Source organism: Canis lupus, chromosome X (genome assembly GCF_011100685.1).
Source record: "Canis lupus familiaris isolate Mischka breed German Shepherd chromosome X, alternate assembly UU_Cfam_GSD_1.0, whole genome shotgun sequence".
Taxonomy (NCBI): Eukaryota; Metazoa; Chordata; class Mammalia; order Carnivora; family Canidae; genus Canis; species Canis lupus.
Genome location: NC_049260.1, coordinates 19,746,019 through 19,765,554, shown reverse-complemented (window position 1 = coordinate 19,765,554; position 19,536 = coordinate 19,746,019). Strand labels below are relative to the sequence as shown.

Below are 19,536 nucleotides of genomic sequence, written 5' to 3'. Positions count from 1 at the left end.
TAAATATAAAATTAATGTCTGGATTAGGTCTTTGCTTTATTAAATGTGTCCTTCATGCTACAATACAACCCTTCAAAGTTGATCAACTATGCAGCATTATATGCTTCTGCAGAACTTATAAATTTAAGTAACAACTCATAGCTACACCTTATCAATTTCTACAAGGCAGCTTCAATGCCTGAAAAGGCTTATTAGACTGTGGCATCAAGTTTAATGCAAACTTAAGAAAAGCAACTAGAGACCATTACTGGACTACCAAAACTAAGCCAATTCTGTATTGTTTGATACACCTACTTCTCAACTCTCTAAAATTATTTCTTAACACTGGGAAGTTTTGAAAAACATCAATGCCAGGGCTCCATCCCTAGTCAATTACATCAGAATCTCTGCAGGCTATCTTTTTCTTTCTTTCTTTTCAGGTTCTCCAGCAAATCTAATGTTAGCCAGAGTCGGGAGCTACTGTTTGAAGAAAATCTTACAAATAAATAAATAAAAATAAAGCATAGTACAGGAAAAGTGTAAGAAAATGGAAACGAAGTTAAAAATGAAAAGGCTCGCGCTTTGCTTTCTAACATCATTGACCTCTTGAAAGGTCCAAAAGTTACTAAAATTAGAATCTACATTATAACCGTTATCAATTAGGCAGTTAAGAAAAAGCATAAAGTAAGGCCTAGAAAGATCTACGTTACTTATCTAGAATCATCAGGTCTAACAGTGTTTTCCAATATGGGGAGGTTATCAGATTTCAGGTATAAACCAATGCAGAAACAACTGGCAGGACACCACAGGAAGAAGGTGAAAAACCTCTGGCTCTGGTTTCCTGTGTTCCAGTTCAGGAAAAGAGGGAGAGAACAAAAAGGTGTGTCCATGGGAATGAGCTCCTATGCTCTAAAGGATAATTTTTATTAATTTCCTTTTCACTCATAATTTCAAAAATAAAGCAACATAAAATATGGGAGAAACCAAAGCTGGTTTTTAAGAACTTGTGTCTTCAAATCTTTACTGGTACAATAGTCCTTCAAGTCTGGAATCAATCAAAGATAAATCATGCAAAGTAAGAAGAAAATCTTTATTTGAAATAGGTTTGATACGTGTGCTACAGAACAGGCTGGTTCTAGCAAATAGTTTCATTTCAAACCTGTACTGATGTATAAATTAGACATTATTTGGGAATGATTAATTTCTGCTAAAATGTAGATTGAATCTAACATTATGCCAATTTTTACATTTATTGTAGACCCTATTTTAGCACTAGAGGTTAAATTTTCATCACCAAAAAATGAGAATAACCTTACAGCTACCACTAAGGTAATGAGCTGTGAAATTAATTTCCCAGTATTGCTTTGAAAATATACCCCTAGGTTGTAATGAGAAATTCCAACTCCATCCAAATGTGTGATTTCCCTGGAATTCTTCAGTCATCATCTACTGTTGGCTTGATTGTCACTCCTCTTCTTATTTGACCCCAACCAATTAAACTGTAAAAAAGAAAATTTAAAAAACCATGAATTTTACACCCATTTCATTATCATTACCACACAATCATATGACATAACTGGTTTTACTTGCCTATCTGCTAAATTTGAATGTTCCCCAAAACTGCTGTTCCATTAAGAAAGCTGATACTTTTCTTCCTAGGTCCTCAGGGCCACAAAGATGGGCTCCAGACAGAATGAATGACCAAAAAAGCAAACAAAAAGTTGCTACTACAAATATGTTTGTCTTCACTCTACTGAAGTATACTCACCCCTCCAGAACCACCAGAGCCTTCCAGTCCACCTAAGGAATCATGCTGATACATAATCTATCACAGTCTGATTTTCTAAAAAATCTCATTTCCTATCCTCTTCTCTTGAAAAATGCTTATTTATTTATTTATTTTTTGGCCATTCACAGCACTCAACAGATCACAAAGGATTCAGCATGACCTTAGCTGGTAATGAAAATTAAGGGGAGAACTAGAAGAACGTACACTCTATTAGATTACTCTTAAATAGCAGAGGGACTTCCGCTCCCTCTTACAATGTTTGCTCTAATCAATGACTAGGCTGAATTGCTACCCCAACAATAGCTTCGAGAACAAAACCCATCTAAACATGGGGTAAAACCACAATTCTAAAGAACGTAAAAATCAGGGCAGCCCAGGTGGCTCAGCGGTTTAGCACCGCCTTCGGCCTGGGACGTGATCCTGGGAACCCAGGATCGAGTCCCATGTCAGGCTCCCTGCATGGAGCCTGCTTCTCCCTCTGCCTGTGTCCCTGCCTCTCCCTCTGTCTCTCTCATGAATAAATAAATGAAATCTTAAAAAAAAAAAAAAAGAATGTAAAAATCATTCAGATGCTCTCATTTAACAATTTTAACATACTTGCTAATTTTTAAAAACCTGTTTTTTTATTTCAATTTGTTATTATTGAAGTATAATTGACATATAGTATTATATTGGTTTCAGGTGTACAACATAGTAATTTGCCAATTCTATATATTATTCAATGTTTACCATTAAGGGTACTCACCATCTGGCACCATACATTATAATATTATTGACTATGCTCTCTAAACTGTACTTTCCATCTCCAGGACTTGTTTTATAACTGGAAGTGTTAATCCCTTTCACCTATTGCACTACCCTACCCACTTTGTTCCGCTCACCAGAAACCACCAGTTTGTTCTTGGTATTTACAGGCCTGTTTGTTTAGATTCCACCTTTGAGTGAAATCATATAGTATCTGTCTTTCTCTGATTTATTTCACTTAGCATAATACCCTCTACAACCATCCATGTTGTCACAAATAGCAAGATTTTATTCTATTTTTTTATGGCTAATATTTCATTGTGTATATATACCATATCTACCTCATCCAATCATCTATGGATAGACACATGGCTATTGTAAGTAATGCTATAAGAAATAAATATATATATATATATATACACACACATATATATATATCTTTTCAAATTAGTGTTTCTGTTTTTTAGGGGTAAATACCCAGTAGTAGAATTACTGGATCACATGATTATTTTGAAATTTTTGAGGAACTTCCATACTGTTTTCCACAGTAGTTGCACCAATTTATATTCCCATAAACACTGCATGAGAGCTCCATTTACTCCACATCCTTACCAACATTTGTTATTTCTTGCCTTTTTATTTTTTAAGATTTACTTACTTGAGAGACAGAGTGTGCACGTGCACAAGGGGGAAGGGCAGAGAGAGAGAAACTCAAGAAGACTCCCCACTAAGAATAAGTGGACCCCAATACGGGGCTTGATCTCACGACACTGAGATCATAACCAGAGCTGAAATCAAGTCAGATATCCAATCGATTGAGCCACCCAGGTGCCCCTTTTTCTTGTCTTTTTGACACTAACCATCCGGTGTGGTGTAAGGTGAAAATTCATTGTGGTTTTGATTTGCAGTTCTCCCCAAAAATTATTGATGTTGAGTATTTTTTCATGTGGTTGTTGACTATCTGTATGTCTTTGGAAAAAGGACTATTAAGGGGCACTGCCCTTTTTAAAATGGAATTGTTTCGCTTGTTTGGTGTCATGCAAGTTCTTTATATATTTTGGCTATTAAGCCCTTGTTGAACATATTGTTTGCAAATACCTTTTCCCATTTAGTAGGTTGTCTTTTCATTTTTTGCTGTGCAAAAACTCTGTATTTTGGTGTAGTCCCAATAGTTTATTTTTGCTTTTGTTTCCCTTGCTTGATGAGATCTATCCATAAATATACTGCTAAAGCTGATGTCAAAAATTACTGCCTATGTTTTCTTTTAAGAGTTTTATGTTTCAGTCTCACATTTAGGCCTTGAATTTATTTTTGTGTATGGTGTAAAAAAGCGGTCCAGTTTCGGGGCACCTGGGTTTAGTGTCTGCCTTCAGCTTACGTCATGATCTCAGGGTCCTGAGGACTGAGCCCCATTTAGGGCTACCTGCTTGGTAAGGAGTCTGCTCCTTCCCCCACTCATGCATATGCTTTCTATTTCAAATAAATAAATAAATAAAATCTTAAAAAAAAAAAAAAGCCGTCAGTTTCATTCTTTCACATGTAGCTGTCCAGTTAGTTTCCCCAGCATCATTCATTGAAGAGACTCTCCTTTTCCCACTATATATTGTCATAGATTAATTGACCATATAAGCATGGGTTTATATCTTGCCCATCTTATTCCATTGATCTATGTGTCTATTTTTGTGCCAGTTTTCATACTGTTTTGATTACTACAGCTCTGTAATATAGCTTGAAATCTGAGACTATGGTATCTACAGCTTTATATTTCTTTCTCAAGACTGTTTTGGCTATTTGGGATCTTTTCCATACAGATTTTAGGATTTATTCTAATTTTATGAAAAATGCTATGCTATTTTGATAGGAACTGCACTGAATTTATAGACTGCTTTGGACAGTAGCAACATTTCAACATGAGTAATTCTTCTAATCCTTAAGCATAGTATATCTATTTGCTTGTGTTGTCTTTAATTTCTTTCACTAAAGTCTTACAGTTTTCAGAGTATAGGTCTTTCATCTCCTTGGTTAAATTTATTCCTAGATATTTTATTCTTTTTTTTTGGTATTTTATTCTTTTCGTAGCAACTGTGAATAAAATTGTTTTCCTAATCTCTCTTTCTGCTGCTTTATTAGTATATAAAAATACAACAAATTTGTATATATTAATATTGTGTCCTGCAACTTTCCTGCATCCACTTATTATTAGTTCTAACAGTTTTCTGGTGAAGACTTGCCAATTTTTAAGCAAAATCTAAAGTTTCATGTGGATAGAATCCTCTTATAGTATTACTGAGAGACACAAAAAAATCCTTTTATTTTAAAATCTGTTCTGATATAGGAAATCATTCTAACCAAGTACAAATAATACATTCCCTGTTAAGAGTTTCTGAAAATTTATTATTTAAGACTATTTTAAAATACCCGGGAAATCAGTGTGTCTATAATAGCAAATGGTATAATCACACCAAAGAGTAAAATCAAATGACAAAAATCACCACAAAGCAGGATTATTTACTTAAAATTCAACCAGAAGTTTAACTCCCTCTAAATTATAGAGTAATAATTGAGATGAATCTTCTGAACAGATGATGAGACACCTTCATGGGGCACAGTATCAAGAAGCCTTAATAAGGGAAGTAAGTAGTGAGAAAAGAACAGTGAACCAAAAGTGATTTGAATAATTATGACAATAATGAGGTCTCAGAACAGTGTAATTGAGAGAGTTTGTATGAGACAAAGCAGGAACAAACAAAATGCTTCCAGAAAGGTCCGGAGTATCATAAAGTAGTGAGAACCTACTGGAAATTATTGAAGACAGCGTCATAAAAATGTTTTAGGGAGATAAATTTTGACTGAGCTCTTAACTAACTCCTAAAGGAAGAGGAAATTAGGAATCTTTTGCAGTTAACTTTTACGTGTGAAACAATGGCAGTAAGGGGAATAAGACCACACAGAATAGAAAGCAAAGGGTAGATTCAGCAACTAACCAGGTAACTAAAAGCAGAGTCAGAAATCAAAGATATGTATTTCCTAGCTTATCCATTCAAAGGACCCTAAGGAATAGGAAGAGCACCCTAGGAATAAGAGCAGACCTAGCACCCAAATCTTCATTTCTAATTATTTCCTACTAAAGGAAACCAGGCTTCCTTGGAGAAATGGCCAATTTTAAAACTGGAGCAGGGGAGGTACAAGATGGGTTTAGAATCTCTTGGGCCAGAAACTAAGGAATTGTTCATATCAAAAGGCAGCTCTGGGGATCCCTGGGTGGCGCAGTGGTTTAGTGCCTGCCTTTGGCCCAGGGCGCGATCCTGGAGACCCGGGATCAAATCCCACGTCGGGCTCCCGGTGCATGGAGCCTGCTTCTCCCTCTGCCTAGGTCTCTGCCTCTCTCTCTCTCTGTGACTATCATAAATAAATTAAAAAAAAAAAAAAATCAAAAGGCAGCTCTGGTGGCTCAGCGGTTTAGTGCCGCCTTCAGCCCAAGGCATGATCCTGGAGACCCAGGATCAAGTCCCACATCGGGCTCCCTGCATGGAGTCTGCTTCTCCCTCTGCCTGTGTCTCTGCCTCTCTCTTTCTGTGTCTCTCATGAATAAATAAATAAAATCTTAAAAAAAAAAAGGACACAGGAGCCAGCTTGAAGAGCTTCTACTAGACAAATCTTGAACAATCAAAATAAACAAGGACATTAACGAAATCTTAACTACTGAATAAAACAGAACTCTGAGTATAACTAGTTAAGTAAATAATAGGAAAGAAAGAACAATAAATGAGAAGTGGTAGGTTGGAGGAAGGGTGTCACCATTTTGTAATCCTAAAATCAAGTTCAATTCAGACACGAATCATCAGTGGAGGGCTAAATCCAGGGAGTGAGATGTGATGAGGAGTAGGTTATTCACACGGTCTCAGGGAGTCTTCCTACAAAATGCTTACTAGGTGCACAGGTAAAAAGAGGATGAGGTAGAAAAACTGGCCAATGCTGACTGCATAATCAAAATTAACCTCAGCAAGGAGGATCAATCAGATCTCATGTGCTTCTGGCTGTGATTTCCTGAGGAGACATCACCACCTCTGTAAGTATTCCGGCCAAGAATACATAATCTGAATCTAATCTTAGGAAGTATCAGATAAACTCAAATTAAGGAAGAGTAAAAATGTATTCTTCAAAATAGTCAACATCAAGTAAGACAAAGAAAAGCTGAGGAAGTACCCAATTAGAGATAAAAGAGACATGACAGCTAAATGCAGTGTGGGAGCCTAGACCAGAGGGACTAGAGGACATTATTGGGACAAGCTGTATAACTAGAATATCAACTGTAGTTTTCAGTAATTTATCGAGAAAGAAGTTTATACATATAAAAGAGTATATACACACACACGTAAAAGTAAATGGTCTATCTAGGAAAAGAGAATAGGGAGGGGTGTGTGCAATTCTTGCAATTTTTTTATTAAGTCTGAAATTATTTCCAAATATAGTTTTAAAAAGCCAAAAGAGAAATAATGAATCTAATAAACTCACTGGTCTTTTCATATGTTGTGTGTATCACAAATCAGGGCTAGAAATACAGATTCAAAGTTATCCAAAGAAATAGTTGAGCTGGGATCCCTGGGTGGCGCAGCGGTTTGGCGCCTGCCTTTGGCCCAGGGCGCGATCCTGGAGACCCAGGATCGAATCCCACATCAGGCTCCCGGTGCATGGAGCCTGCTTCTCCCTCTGCCTGTGTCTCTGCCTCTCTCTCTCTCTCTCTCTGTGACTATCATAAATAAGTAAAAATTAAAAAAAAATTAAAAAAAAAAAAAAAAAAAAAAAAAGAAATAGTTGAGCTAAAGTGTCACTAAGTGTTGTGCTCAAGGTAAACTGTGTGTGTCCAAGATCTTAGGGGAATCGACTGTGTCTTTTTTATTAGATAGTGACAAGGGCTAGTAAACTTACCGCCAATGTTTCTCAACTCTTCGGCTAAGGGCAATTTTTTCTCCTACTTCTGTGCACACAGGATTAGTCAAAACGATTTTGCCCAAATCAGCCTTGACTGCGCTAACTCTTCCTCCTGTTGACAGGGATCCTATGTTCACCATGAGCACTTCATTCTTAGACAGCTTTTGCACCTAGGAAAAAAAATCGAGGACAAATAAACGTCATAATCAAGAAAATGCTTTCTAAAAATGACTGCTTATTTTCCTACATCCTTGCCAACTACAGATTATTGGCAATTTTCCATCTCTGCTAACCTAATATGAGACTTAACTTCCTGAAAGTCAAATTTACTCACCTTTTCTTAATCTCATGTTAGCTATAAAAGAATGAACCTCAAAACTGGTCTTAACATCGCTGCCACTTTTCGGAAATAGGACTTAACAGAAAGCACTTACCTTTGCTGCTTTCTTGTCTCCTTCAGTACGTACACCTAGAAGCCGTCTGAGTAAGAAATAGGAGATTTCCAATTCTGTGAAGATCTCTGGTAAAGCTCCAACTGCACCAAGTACCTGTCCCACCATTCTGTCAGCCCGGCACAAAGTAGGGTCAATTTTTGTTCCCACTCCTGATATAAAACAAGATAAAAAAGCCCAACTTTTTATTTTCTATAAAGCTGTTTACACAAAACTTAGTCAAACAAGTACAGCATACACCTATACTTTACCTATACTTTTCTACACACATTTATATTACCATACTCATATAAGAATTACATAGGGCATAACAAAATACCTGTCTTACCTGAAGAAACAGAATCATAAACTCATAGATTAGTTGGGCATTTGAGAACAATCTCTTGATTTAAATTCTATGAACAAGGCAGCCCAGGTGGCTCAGCGGTTTAGCGCTGCCTTCAGCCCAGGGTGTGATCCTGGAGACCCGGGATCGAGTCCCATGTCGGGCTTCCTGCATGGAGCCTGCTTCTCCCTCTGCCTGTGTCTCTGCCTCTATCTCTCTCTCTGTTTATCTCATGAATAAATAAAATCTTTAAAAAGATAAAATAAAAAATAAATTCTATAAACAAAGGACAGAGATGATTGCCTAACTCAAAAATAAGTATGAATATACTTATTAAAGGTTGAAAAAATACAAAATTCATAACGAGCAATTTGTAGAATATTTGCCTGCCATTTCTCCCCTGGAAGGCTAATTAAAATATTAACTTCAGGACTTTACATATGATTCCTGGGATCCACTTCAAGATATTTTAGCTGTGAATGAGGAGGAAAGAAGATATAAAGATGAAGACTGGTAAAGTATTGGTAATTGTTCAAGCTCAGCAGTGGCTACGTGAGCATCATCATTAAATTATATACAGTAAACTCTTAATTACGGGATAGAAAAGTGAATTATATAACCCAAAACCAGAGAACCAAAAAACAAACTCCTCCTTTACCCAATAATTTCTACTGTAATCCAAAGGTACAACATGTCAAATTCTCACTGAATCTTGTCTTTTTCTGGGCATGGGTTGTAAGTTGTAAAATGTAAAAAGACTAGAAAACCCATAAATCATCTCAGTAATTACTTCACAATTGAAGGCATTTTTTAATTCTACCTCAGAGTAAACATGATCTGACAGGATTCAACTGACATTTGTGGATAACTTTCCATTTGCAAAACACACAAAAAAACAACCACTCTCTATCACCAAAATTGTGTAGACAAAAAAGTATACTTAATCATTTTAAATGCTGGATCATAAAACTTATTTTATTATTGCTAAAAGGAGTCACTTCACATACTAAACCAAAATGTGCTCTTCTTTATGCTTAGAAATAATTTTTACAAACATATGAAACCATCTTATGAACTAAAATCAACAGCTTAACCACATGAATGTTCCCCCACCCCAGTCAATTATTTAAAATACCCATTTAAAAATCTACAATATATCTTTTTGGGTAATCCTTTTCCCATGAAAAATACCGCCATGTTAAAAATGTAGGGATGAAAAAAAAAAAAAAATGTAGGGATGAGAGAAAAATCCTTACCAATAAGACCTCCTGGAGCAGCATATTGAAGATCATTATGCTCTGCAAAAAGTGACACAATTTTGGAAAAGATCGGTTTACACATGAGTTTTCCTTCACTATCTTTGGAGACAATACCAGGTCTGACTTCTATCTCCTGGCCCACCTGTAAACACATGAGTTAGTAATTAGAATCACTGTGGGATGATACCATTAACACTAACATATCAAAAGTCCTAACAGGGTGACCTCAAAACTGAAAAGGCAATTATTTCTCTTACGTTGAAGACTGTTAAAAAAAGAAAAGATGGTGGAAGAGAGCTTCAAAATGAGAACCATCCAACCAACTGTTGCTAACTACCTACCACAAAAGCCTATCTCCATATAAAGTGTGCTCCATCCTCACACACACACACACGTAAGTTTACTTTTTAATTTGGAGTATCCATACTATTCACTTCATGATTAAGACAAGGGAAAAACAAACAAAATAACACAATAATCAAAATCCAGTTCACCTTTAATACTCCTTTTAGAATACTACCACCAGCTACACCACCCTTAAGGTCATCAACTTCACAGCCAGGTTTGTTGACATCAAAGGACCTAATAACTAAAAGAAAAACAAATTAAAGCCAATTCTGCTCATTTTAACTTGAAAAGAAATTCTTTTTTCTAAGTTAACTTCTCTAGGATAATAATAGTCACGTAATATTTATACACACAGGGGTGACTTTGTGACAAAATCTATTATTATTACTCCTATATTTATCACACTCTTACTTATGATGAAAATAGTGGAGGACAGCCCCCGGTGGCTCAGCGGTTTAGCACCGCCCTCAGCCCAGGGCGTGATCTTGGAGAGTCAGGATCAAGTCCTACATGGGGCTCCCTGCATGGAGCCTGCTTCTCCCTCTGCCTGTGTCTCTGCCTCTCTCTATCTCTGTGTCTTTCATGAATAAATAAATAAAATCTTAAAAAAAAAATAGTGGAAATAAAAGTTAATTGATGGGAGCATATTATGGTACATCCATACTATGGAATTTCATGCGGATATTTAAAAAGAATGTTGTTTTTTTAAAAGATTTGAGAGAGTACATGCGCACACACTGGGGGTAGGGGCAGAGGGAGAGGGAGAAATTTAGGCAGACTGCACTGAGCTTGGAGCCCGATGTGGGGCCTGATCCCATGACCCTGAGATCATGACCTGAGCTGAAACCAAAAGTTGGATGCCTAACCGACTATGCTACCCAGGCACTCCAAAAAAAGAATGTTTGACTTATAATATAATGACCTGAAAGGATAACCCACAAACACTATTTTTTTTAAAAAAACAAAAACAACCTAGATATTAAAGTAACACACAGAGTACGATCCTTCCTTTCTTTCTTTCTTTCTTTCTTTCTTTCTTTCTTTCTTTCTTTCTTTCTTTCTTTCTTTCTCTTTTTCTTTCTTTCTTTCTTTCTTTCTTTCTTTCTTTCTTTCTTTCTTTCTCTCTCTCTCTTTCTTTCTTTCTTTAATATTTTATTTATTTATTCATGAGAGACACAGAGAGAGAGAGAGGCAGAGACACAGGCAGAGGGAGAAGCAGGCTCCATGCAGGGAGCCCAATGTGGGACTCGATCCCGGGACTCCAGGATCACGCCCTGGGCTGAAGGCAGGCGCTAAACTGCTGAGCCACCCAGGGATCCTCATGATCCCATTTCTACAAAGTAAAACTAAAACAGGAAACATGTACATGTTTATACATAATGATGTGAATAAAGAGGAAGGCATGGGAATAATACACACCACCTGTTAACTTTGGCTACTTCAGGGCTAAGGGGCCAGAAGTGAAAGGTAGGGAGATGGGACTTTTCTTTATCTACCTCTGTATAACTTCTTGAATTAAAATTTAGTTTTAAAACTATAAAACAAGGACACCTGGGTGGCTCAGTGGTTGAGCATCTATCTGTCTTCAGCTCAGGGCATGATCCTTGGGTCCTGGGAACGAGTGCCACATCAGGCTCCCCAAAGGGAGCCTGCTTCTCCCTCTGCCTGTGTCTGTCTCTCATGAAAAAAATAAATAAATAAAACCATAAAACACCTTTAGAACTACATGAACTGAACTTAGTTCCTGAGAGCAGTGACCCTTAGCAAGGATACACATCACAATCATCCAAGAGAACACTTCCCACAATATAAAGGGGGGCACCAGGTACAGGCCCAGAGAAGCTCAAATGTCTGTTTTAAAAAGGCTCCTACCTCTCTCTAGAGGAACCACAACCACATCAGATGATCAAATTATATCAATATTGGTACTATGAACTTAAAGTGAAAGGGACATGAAAATCTTCATTAATGGTACAGTGAAAACATTTGTATGAAAGCTCTTAAGACTGATTGATTGATTCATTCATTCATTGAGAGACACAGAGAGAGGCAGAGACATAGGTAGAGGAAGAAGTAGGCTCTCTGCAGGGAGCCAGATGAGGGACTCAATCCCAGGAGCCTGGGATCAGGACCTGAGCCAAAGGTAGACAATCACTGAGCCACCCAGGTGCCCTGTATGAAAGTTCTAATATCCTGTTCCTGACTAAAACATTTTAATTCCATGGAAAATACTGTATGACTCCATCTTAATCATGTAATATACCATACATATACACATCACAAAAAGATTAAAAGTTGCTTCTGTGTTCAGTACTCTGTCCCTCTTCCAGTAATGCAATCTAGCATTATCAATACAATCCCAGAATCAAAAAATTTTTTACGAAGATTATAATTTATTATCTCTGCAGAAAGAGGAAGTTATTAATAAACACCCTCAAAGGGAACCACCAAAGTGAAAAAGATCAAATTAAGAGTTAAAGATAAATACTATCACTTACCAATAAGTCGGGGTTCTGAAGTAAAGTCTCTTGGGGGTACTGGAATTTTCTTCACTATGTACTCACAGACAACTTCAATATTGTATTTCAGCTGAGCAGAAATTGGAATAATAGGAGCTCCTTCTGCTACTGTGCCTATACAAAATTCAGCAAGATTAAGACTCTTTAGTTTTACAAACATGATCTTTCTGTTACATCAGTTAAGATAACCAAAACAGATGCCTAAACATCCACAAATGTCAGCAACAGATGCAAAGTGCTAATTCTGTTTAGAAAGGTAGCAGCATTCTGTTTTTACGCATAAAAATGAATACTAGTCCCTTTTCGGAAAAAAGTTGTTAAAATATATTAACACATATATTTAATATACTAAAATAGTAACTGTCTAAAGGAATAAAACACTAACACTCCTGGGAAAAAGCACTTTACTAGTTGAAACATTTCTAATAACATGTAATTAACCCCCCCAATAAATGTCAGGGTAAAATTACAGACTCTTTGCTAATCAAAGACTACTGGCTTATATAATATTTGCTTCCTATTAATTATATGTTAAACAGGTTGGTCAAAGAAATGGACCAAACATAATTAGTTTTTAATCAAAATGACTTATTCTTTTCATCGTGACAGAACTAGGTTCATTAGAGTCAACCCTTCCAACAAGGCTTAGAGAGAATTGTCAACAATAGCATGCATCATGTCTTCCCTAAAATGAAAAACCCTATGCTGTTAGAGAAATGAACACTAGGAAGATTTAATATATCATTGTCAGTTCCAAAGATCAAAGTACTCAGTAAGAATAGTCTAAGACTTAAGTTTTTTCAAAAGATGCTTCTGTTCATTAAGGACTTTTTCCCTAAACTAACAGTTTCCAGAATATAACTTCAGTTCTTTCAGTCAGCAAAAATATACTTTAAACTTTCAATTATAAAATAAGTCACTGAAAAAAAAAGTCACTGGGATGAAATGTACAGCATAGTGAATACAGTCAATAATATTTTAACAATTTTGTTGTTACAGACGGTAACTACACTTATTGTCAGGAGCACTGCATAATGCACAGAATTACCAGAACTGTCCAATCAGTACGTTGTACACTTGAAACTAACACAAGAGTACATCAACTACACTTCAATAAAAGAAAATATTCTAGATATATCTGGATGAAAAAATGTATGCGCTTTAGTTTATCAAATTCACAAACACAGATCTCACTAACTGTGAAACTGGTTACGAAGTGGTAGGTAGAGAAATAGGTTTTAAGATCCATAAACTTCTCTATTTCAGATAGTCTCTTTTAGTAAAAGTTAATTTAACATCTGGTATCTGGATTAAATACCTCTCAAAGTGATTCATAGATTTATTACAGATTATGGCTTCTTACCTTGTACAAATGCAAGGATCTGTTCATACTGTTCCTTAGCCTGACTTTCTTTTACCAAATCAATTTTATTTTGTAAAATTAAAATATGCTTCAGTTTCATGATTTCTATAGCAGCCAAGTGTTCAGAAGTCTGAGGTTGAGGACAAGACTCATTACCAGCTAGATGATGAAAAATAAAAAAGATGCATGAGAATTAACTGGAAATATCCAGAATAGGCAAATCCATAGGGACAAAAAGCTGATTAGTGGTTGCCAGGAGCTGGGGAAGGACACAGCGTAGAGTGACTGCTTAATGGGCATGAGGTTTCCTTTTGGGGTAATGAAAATGTTCTGGAACCAGAAAATGGTGATGCTTGTAGAACACTGTCAATGTACTTAATGTCACTGAGTTGTACACCTTAAATAGTTGTAACGGTAAATTTTATGTATATTTTACTACTTAAAAAAAGCTTACCTGGTATCTAATAAAGGAAACTTTTGCATGTCCTAGCTATACCAGCAAAAGTCCTACATATCACTTCCAAGTGTCCACCTTTTGTCCTTGTTTAACACTCTGTGCCTGCATTCACTGGAGTCTTCAGATAATTTGGCTCTCATCCCTGGTGCTAAGCAAGCAGCTTGGAATCAACAAGTTTGGCACCCCAGGGTCTGCCCCTAGCCTTTGCTCAGGTAGAAGGTATACCCTCTGGCTGTATCCAGTCTTAGAGATGTTATGGCCCAGTTAAGCTCCTGAGAGGCAGAGAATAATTAAGAGAAGACACTACAGGGATCCCTGGGTGGCGCAGCGGTTTGGCGCCTGCCTTTGGCCCAGGGCGCGATCCTGGAGACCCGGGATCGAATCCCATATCAGGCTCCCGGTGCATGGGGCCTGCTTCTCCCTCTGCCTGTGTCTCTGCCTCTCTCTCTCTCTCTCTGTGACTATCATAAGTAAATAAATAAAAATTAAAAAAAAAAAAAAGAGAAGACACTACAGTCTGTGAATTTCAACTACTACCAAAGGGTACTCCCTAACAAAACGAGATAAGAACACTAGAAGTAAAGTGTTCTTTATACTCCTTCATTGTGTACTTGTATTGGAATTCAGAACTCTATCCTGGTAGGAAAGCACCGAAGCATGTGGGGGAAGCGAGACATTCTGGAATGAAGCATGTAGCTATATGGGGGGGAGGGGAGAGGGCTGCCTGAAAAACATGGTCTATGGGAATGACAAGCAGGGATGGTTTTTATGTGTCTTTTTATTTTTGTAAAAAGGAAAACTTGGAAAGACGGAGAGAATACATTTTATATCTGGATTTTTCCAAATAAAGATGGCTATGGTAATGGTGGGTGGGGTAGGATGGGGGGGGGGGACCTAGAGTAAGGCTAGAACAGTGTATTATTAAGAAATTGGCATGTTTTCTTGGGCCCTCCAACAATCATCTTCCCCAGGCAGTGATGTTCAGGTGTCCTACACTATCTACTTGGCATCCTTTCAAAAATTATGTCCCATAGGTTAGCATCTGCCTTCAGCTAAGGTCATAACACCAGAGTCCTGGGACCCAGCCCCACGTCAGGCTCCCTGCTCATTGGGGAGCATGCTTCTCCTTCTCCTCCCTGCTCTCGATCTCTCTCTCTCAAATAAATAAAATCTTTTAAAAATTTTAATAAAAAAATAAAATAAATAAAAATTATGTCCCATTAGCAATGAAATCTGACAGATCACATAAGGAATGTAGTACAACTCTAGCTTTGAAAATTCCAATGAGAAAAAAAAAAAGAAAATCCCAATGAGGTCTACACTTTAGCACTTTATTTTTTTTACACTTTAGCACTTATTGTAAATGAGATTTGCATCCAAATAAAACCACTATACGTAACTATTGCAGTGGACAAAAAATATACATACATTCATACACAAATTTAAAACTAGAATAATAAATCATCTCATGTGATCTAGGTGGGAAAAATGCACTACTGACTTTAATTTAAAATATATACTAACTGGGATGCCTGGGTGGCTCAGCGCCTGCCTTTGGCCCAGGGCATGATCCTGAAGTCCCAGGATCAAGTCCCATATCGGGCTCCCTGCATGGAGCCTGCTTCTCTCTCTGCCTGTGTCTCTGTCTCTCTCTCTGTGTGTCTCTCATTAATAAATAAATAAAATCTTTAAATATATATATATAAATATGCTTAGTTATTTTATGATACCTGATAGGCAGGGATGTCATCATGGATGACATGTTAGCTCCCATTTGTATCGCTCTTAGGTAATGGATATGGCCCTTAATGGCCTTAGTTCCCCTTTAAATATAACATTTTGGATTTGCTCCACATTGATTTGTCAAAACCAATTCTGATATATTTACCTATCAACAGAAGAGCTGCATCCATCACTGCTGCACCGTTTAGCATAGTAGCCATCAAAATATCATGGCCAGGACAGTCAACAAAGGAAACATGTCTAGCAATTAAGAAATAACGATTAGTCCTAAGATCAATTCACATTTCAAAAGATAGAAATCCCCAAATCCAATCAAAATGAATATGGTATAGAATATAGTATAGAAAATATACTAGAAATGTCACCGATTTGAAAGCTAAAACAGTGTTTACAGAATGGGCAATGCCATCTGAAAAAATGATTTGTAAAAAATTCCTCTAGCACCTTGAAAAGCTGGAACTGCCAATCTGAAGTAGAGATGGCAGTACTATTTTAGCAAAACTGCTACTTACTGAAAATCACTATTTTTAAAGAATGTATGCTCACATTGTTATGATCTAAAAAGGGGTTAGCAAACTAAAGCCCTTAGGCCAAATCTGGCCTATGCCCACTCAAGCATATATTATTTGCATCTGCTTTCATAATACAAAGGCAGAGATGAGTAGCCTCTTCCCCGTGCCACCTGGGGACCAGAAGTAGGGTGAAGCCAAGTGAGATATTTGCTTTAGGGGTAAAATTTAAGGGAGTGACAAAAAACTCACTAATCAAGATAAATATTTAAACTTAAAAACAAAATTAATGCCAAAAATTTCATGATAAGCAAAATACCAAAATTAACTTAACAATGTCACACTGAGCCCAAAATAGTGATACTGAAGCAAGAGGAAAAAGATCCGTGATTTTGAGCTTGTCTTTTTTTAAACAAACGATATTTTATGACAATTCTTTGCATCATTTTCAAAAAGCACCACCTCGAAATACTGTTTACTGAGGTTTTTGGGTTTTTGTTGTTGTTGTTGTTGTTTTGGATTTTTTCTCTTATATTCTGGGCCCAAGGCAAGGGCCTCACTCACCTCTACCCAGTCCCAGCATTGCCCCAATGTAAAAAATTTCCTTGTGGGCCATCCCCAAACCCCAGTAACATCATTAGGTAGAAGCTATATCCTCTGATAAAGAACCAGGATATGAATCACATTCAAAAAATAGATAGGCAACAAAAACATTCAGCAATTAGTTTCATTACAACGTGTTTTTTGAAATAGATCACCTGACTAATTTAAAATTCCCTTTGGTCCCTGGAATGTCTGTAGGAAATTCATCTGGTGTACTACTTCCACAGGATCTGTAACATTCTGGCCGAGGACAACTTGGGTCGTCAAGTTTATAAATCTAAAAATTCCAACGAAGAAAATATTCGAACTTGTTATCTGCACATTTAATAATCAAAGTTATTTCTAGTTCCACAGTACACAGCTCACCTTAGCATTAGCATATCCAAGCTTGATTGTAATATTTCTTTCTAGTTCATTTTTGAACCTGACAGTGTGAACTCCAGAAATAGCTTTTACAACTGTGGATTTCCCATGAGCCACATGACCAATTGTACCTATAGACAAAGTTTAAGAAATTAATTCATGTGCATTCAATTACACCAAATACTATTTCAAAAAGCATTGGAGTACAAAATCCAAAGCTATAACTTACTATAAATATCAATGTAAAAGAGTGACTTCAATTTTTCCTCCTTCATATTCTTTCCTACTAAAACCTTATTCTGGTACAGGACTGAATGGAACTTTCCATGTAATGACAATCTCATTCAAAAACTACACTCAGTCCTAGAGACCCAGGATCGAGTCCCACGTCAGGCTCCCTGCATGGAGCCTGCTTCTCCCTGTCTCTAATAAATAAATTAAAAATCTTAAAAAAAAAAAAACAAAAACAAAAAAACTACAGTCAGTATAGTAAGTTATTCATCTTATGTTTCCAATCACATAAAAGACTGCCTTCATTTAAAATAAACACTTCACAAGAAAGAATCCTGTATACTAAGGAACTTTACAGCATAACCAGAGCAAAGTAAGTAGGTATGAGTCCTGATACAATCAAAAAGAATCTATGAAAACAGGAAAACAACCCAGGTTTAATTATGGTAATGCTATCAAGGATAGCATATATCTTATAGCTTTTTAATAACCTGATGGCAGAGCTTTACTATTAACTAGATTTGATTGTGCTGTCTGTACAGGTTGTCAAATACCCTAAATTTACACTCAGTCAACATATCTTCTTCTGTAAAGTTCTAGATGGCAATTGTGGGCAGGGGGGACCCTTCTACTTATTAATAGCTTATATACCAAATAAAACTTTAGAAAATTATGCCTTTGCAATAACCCTGTATGGCAAGTACCACATTTTCATCTCTTCTGCTACATAGGACTACACCTTGCATTATGCTACTAAAATTTTCATGTGTCTGTATTTTTTCTTTTCACCTAGACATAAACTAAGCATGAACAATATGTGCTTCCCACAAAATCTGGCAGGTCCTTTGCTCACACAGGCTCAGTGTCTATTTCCTGAATGTCTGTGACCTCACAAAATTCAGGTAATCACACAAAGGGAGAAGTTAAAATTCCTCGTCCTGATCAAGCAAGTCAGGTCATCAAGTTATTCTTATCTTACCTATATTAATTGTGGCTTGTCTGCTGATAACTTCGTGTGAAAGTGGAGTCAACTTGGTAACATCCTACAATGAAACATTTTTATTTTAAATCGCTGTACATAAGACAAATCACAGCTTTTCCTTTGACTTTACATTTGCTACCCACAGCTTGCCACCATGTGAACAGCTCTCCTCTACTCCCTAAAGCACTTTTCCTGCAAAAGTGCTTTCTTGTACTGATGACTAGGAAGCCCTAAAAGCCCTTCATCGGTTCAGGAGACTACACCTCCACTCACTATGGGAGATGAGAAAGCCCGAGACCCCCCAACCTCCCACTTTGACAGTATTAGCACTGAGGATGATGTAGATACTCCCTTCCCAGATCTTCAGAAGCAAAAGCCTTAGTAACACTTAGCATTAGGCCTTTCCAGCCGAATCCGTCAGGGGTTTGAGGTCCCACAACCTCATATCCCCACGCAAAGCTCGCGCGGACGTGCCGAGGTGCAAGCGGCGGCATCAGCACGGTTTAGGGCGCCCCAGTCCGAATCTCCCTAACACATGCTCCCGACATCCCGGCACTGCCTCGTCTCCACGCCTCCCGGGAGGCTCGATCATCCATTTCTGAGTTCACTCCGCATCCCTGCAGAACGTAACCTTACCAAGGTGGCGAGATCCTGGCGAGAAAGGTGCGGCTGCCCCAGAGTCACTCCAGCCTCGCCCCCCGCCATCTTGCTCCGAGAGGAAGGAAGTCGCCTCAGTCGCTGCCTGACCGAAAGCAGGTCCCCTTGTGTGGGGCGGGGAAACGGAGGGCGGGAAGGCCGACTAGGGCCCACGCCTGGGAAAAGAGGGGAGCCGGTGCAGCAGGGGCCTCGCTGCTTGGACTTCTCTCCGCTTGGGTTTACGCAGTGCCTGCCTGAAGACTCACTAAAAAACAGGAGGCAAAGTTTCGGAATCCATACGC

General features: G+C 37.6%; 1 protein-coding gene across 1 annotated transcript; it reads right to left on the bottom strand.

The window, feature by feature from the left end:
- Positions 1-1,045: 1,045 nt before the first annotated feature.
- EIF2S3 (eukaryotic translation initiation factor 2 subunit gamma) lies at positions 1,046-19,390 on the bottom strand. Its single transcript, XM_038587101.1, has 12 exons — positions 19,235-19,390; positions 18,596-18,659; positions 17,389-17,516; positions 17,178-17,299; positions 16,056-16,150; positions 13,711-13,869; positions 12,327-12,461; positions 9,975-10,069; positions 9,478-9,622; positions 7,879-8,048; positions 7,442-7,614; positions 1,046-1,478 (listed from the first exon to the last, which is right to left on the bottom strand). The coding sequence occupies exons 1-12, from the start codon at positions 19,301-19,303 to the stop codon at positions 1,415-1,417; spliced, it is 1,419 nt and encodes a 472-aa protein (XP_038443029.1). The 5' UTR covers positions 19,304-19,390; the 3' UTR covers positions 1,046-1,414.
- Between the last annotated feature and the right edge of the window lie 146 nt (positions 19,391-19,536).

What these genes read in the sequence shown, in the direction of transcription:
- EIF2S3 (XM_038587101.1), bottom strand. Translation starts at nt 19,303, where the DNA reads ATGGCGGGGGGCGAGGCTGGAGTGACTCTGGGGCAGCCGCACCTTTCT. An exon ending in GGGAATTTTAAATTAGTCAG is followed by an intron (nt 16,151 to 17,177) that starts GTGATCTATTTC and finishes CTTAATTGCTAG; the next exon opens with ACATGTTTCCTTTGTTGACT. An exon ending in GAGACAAGAAAGCAGCAAAG is followed by an intron (nt 7,615 to 7,878) that starts GTAAGTGCTTTC and finishes TTTTTTTCCTAG; the next exon opens with GTGCAAAAGCTGTCTAAGAA.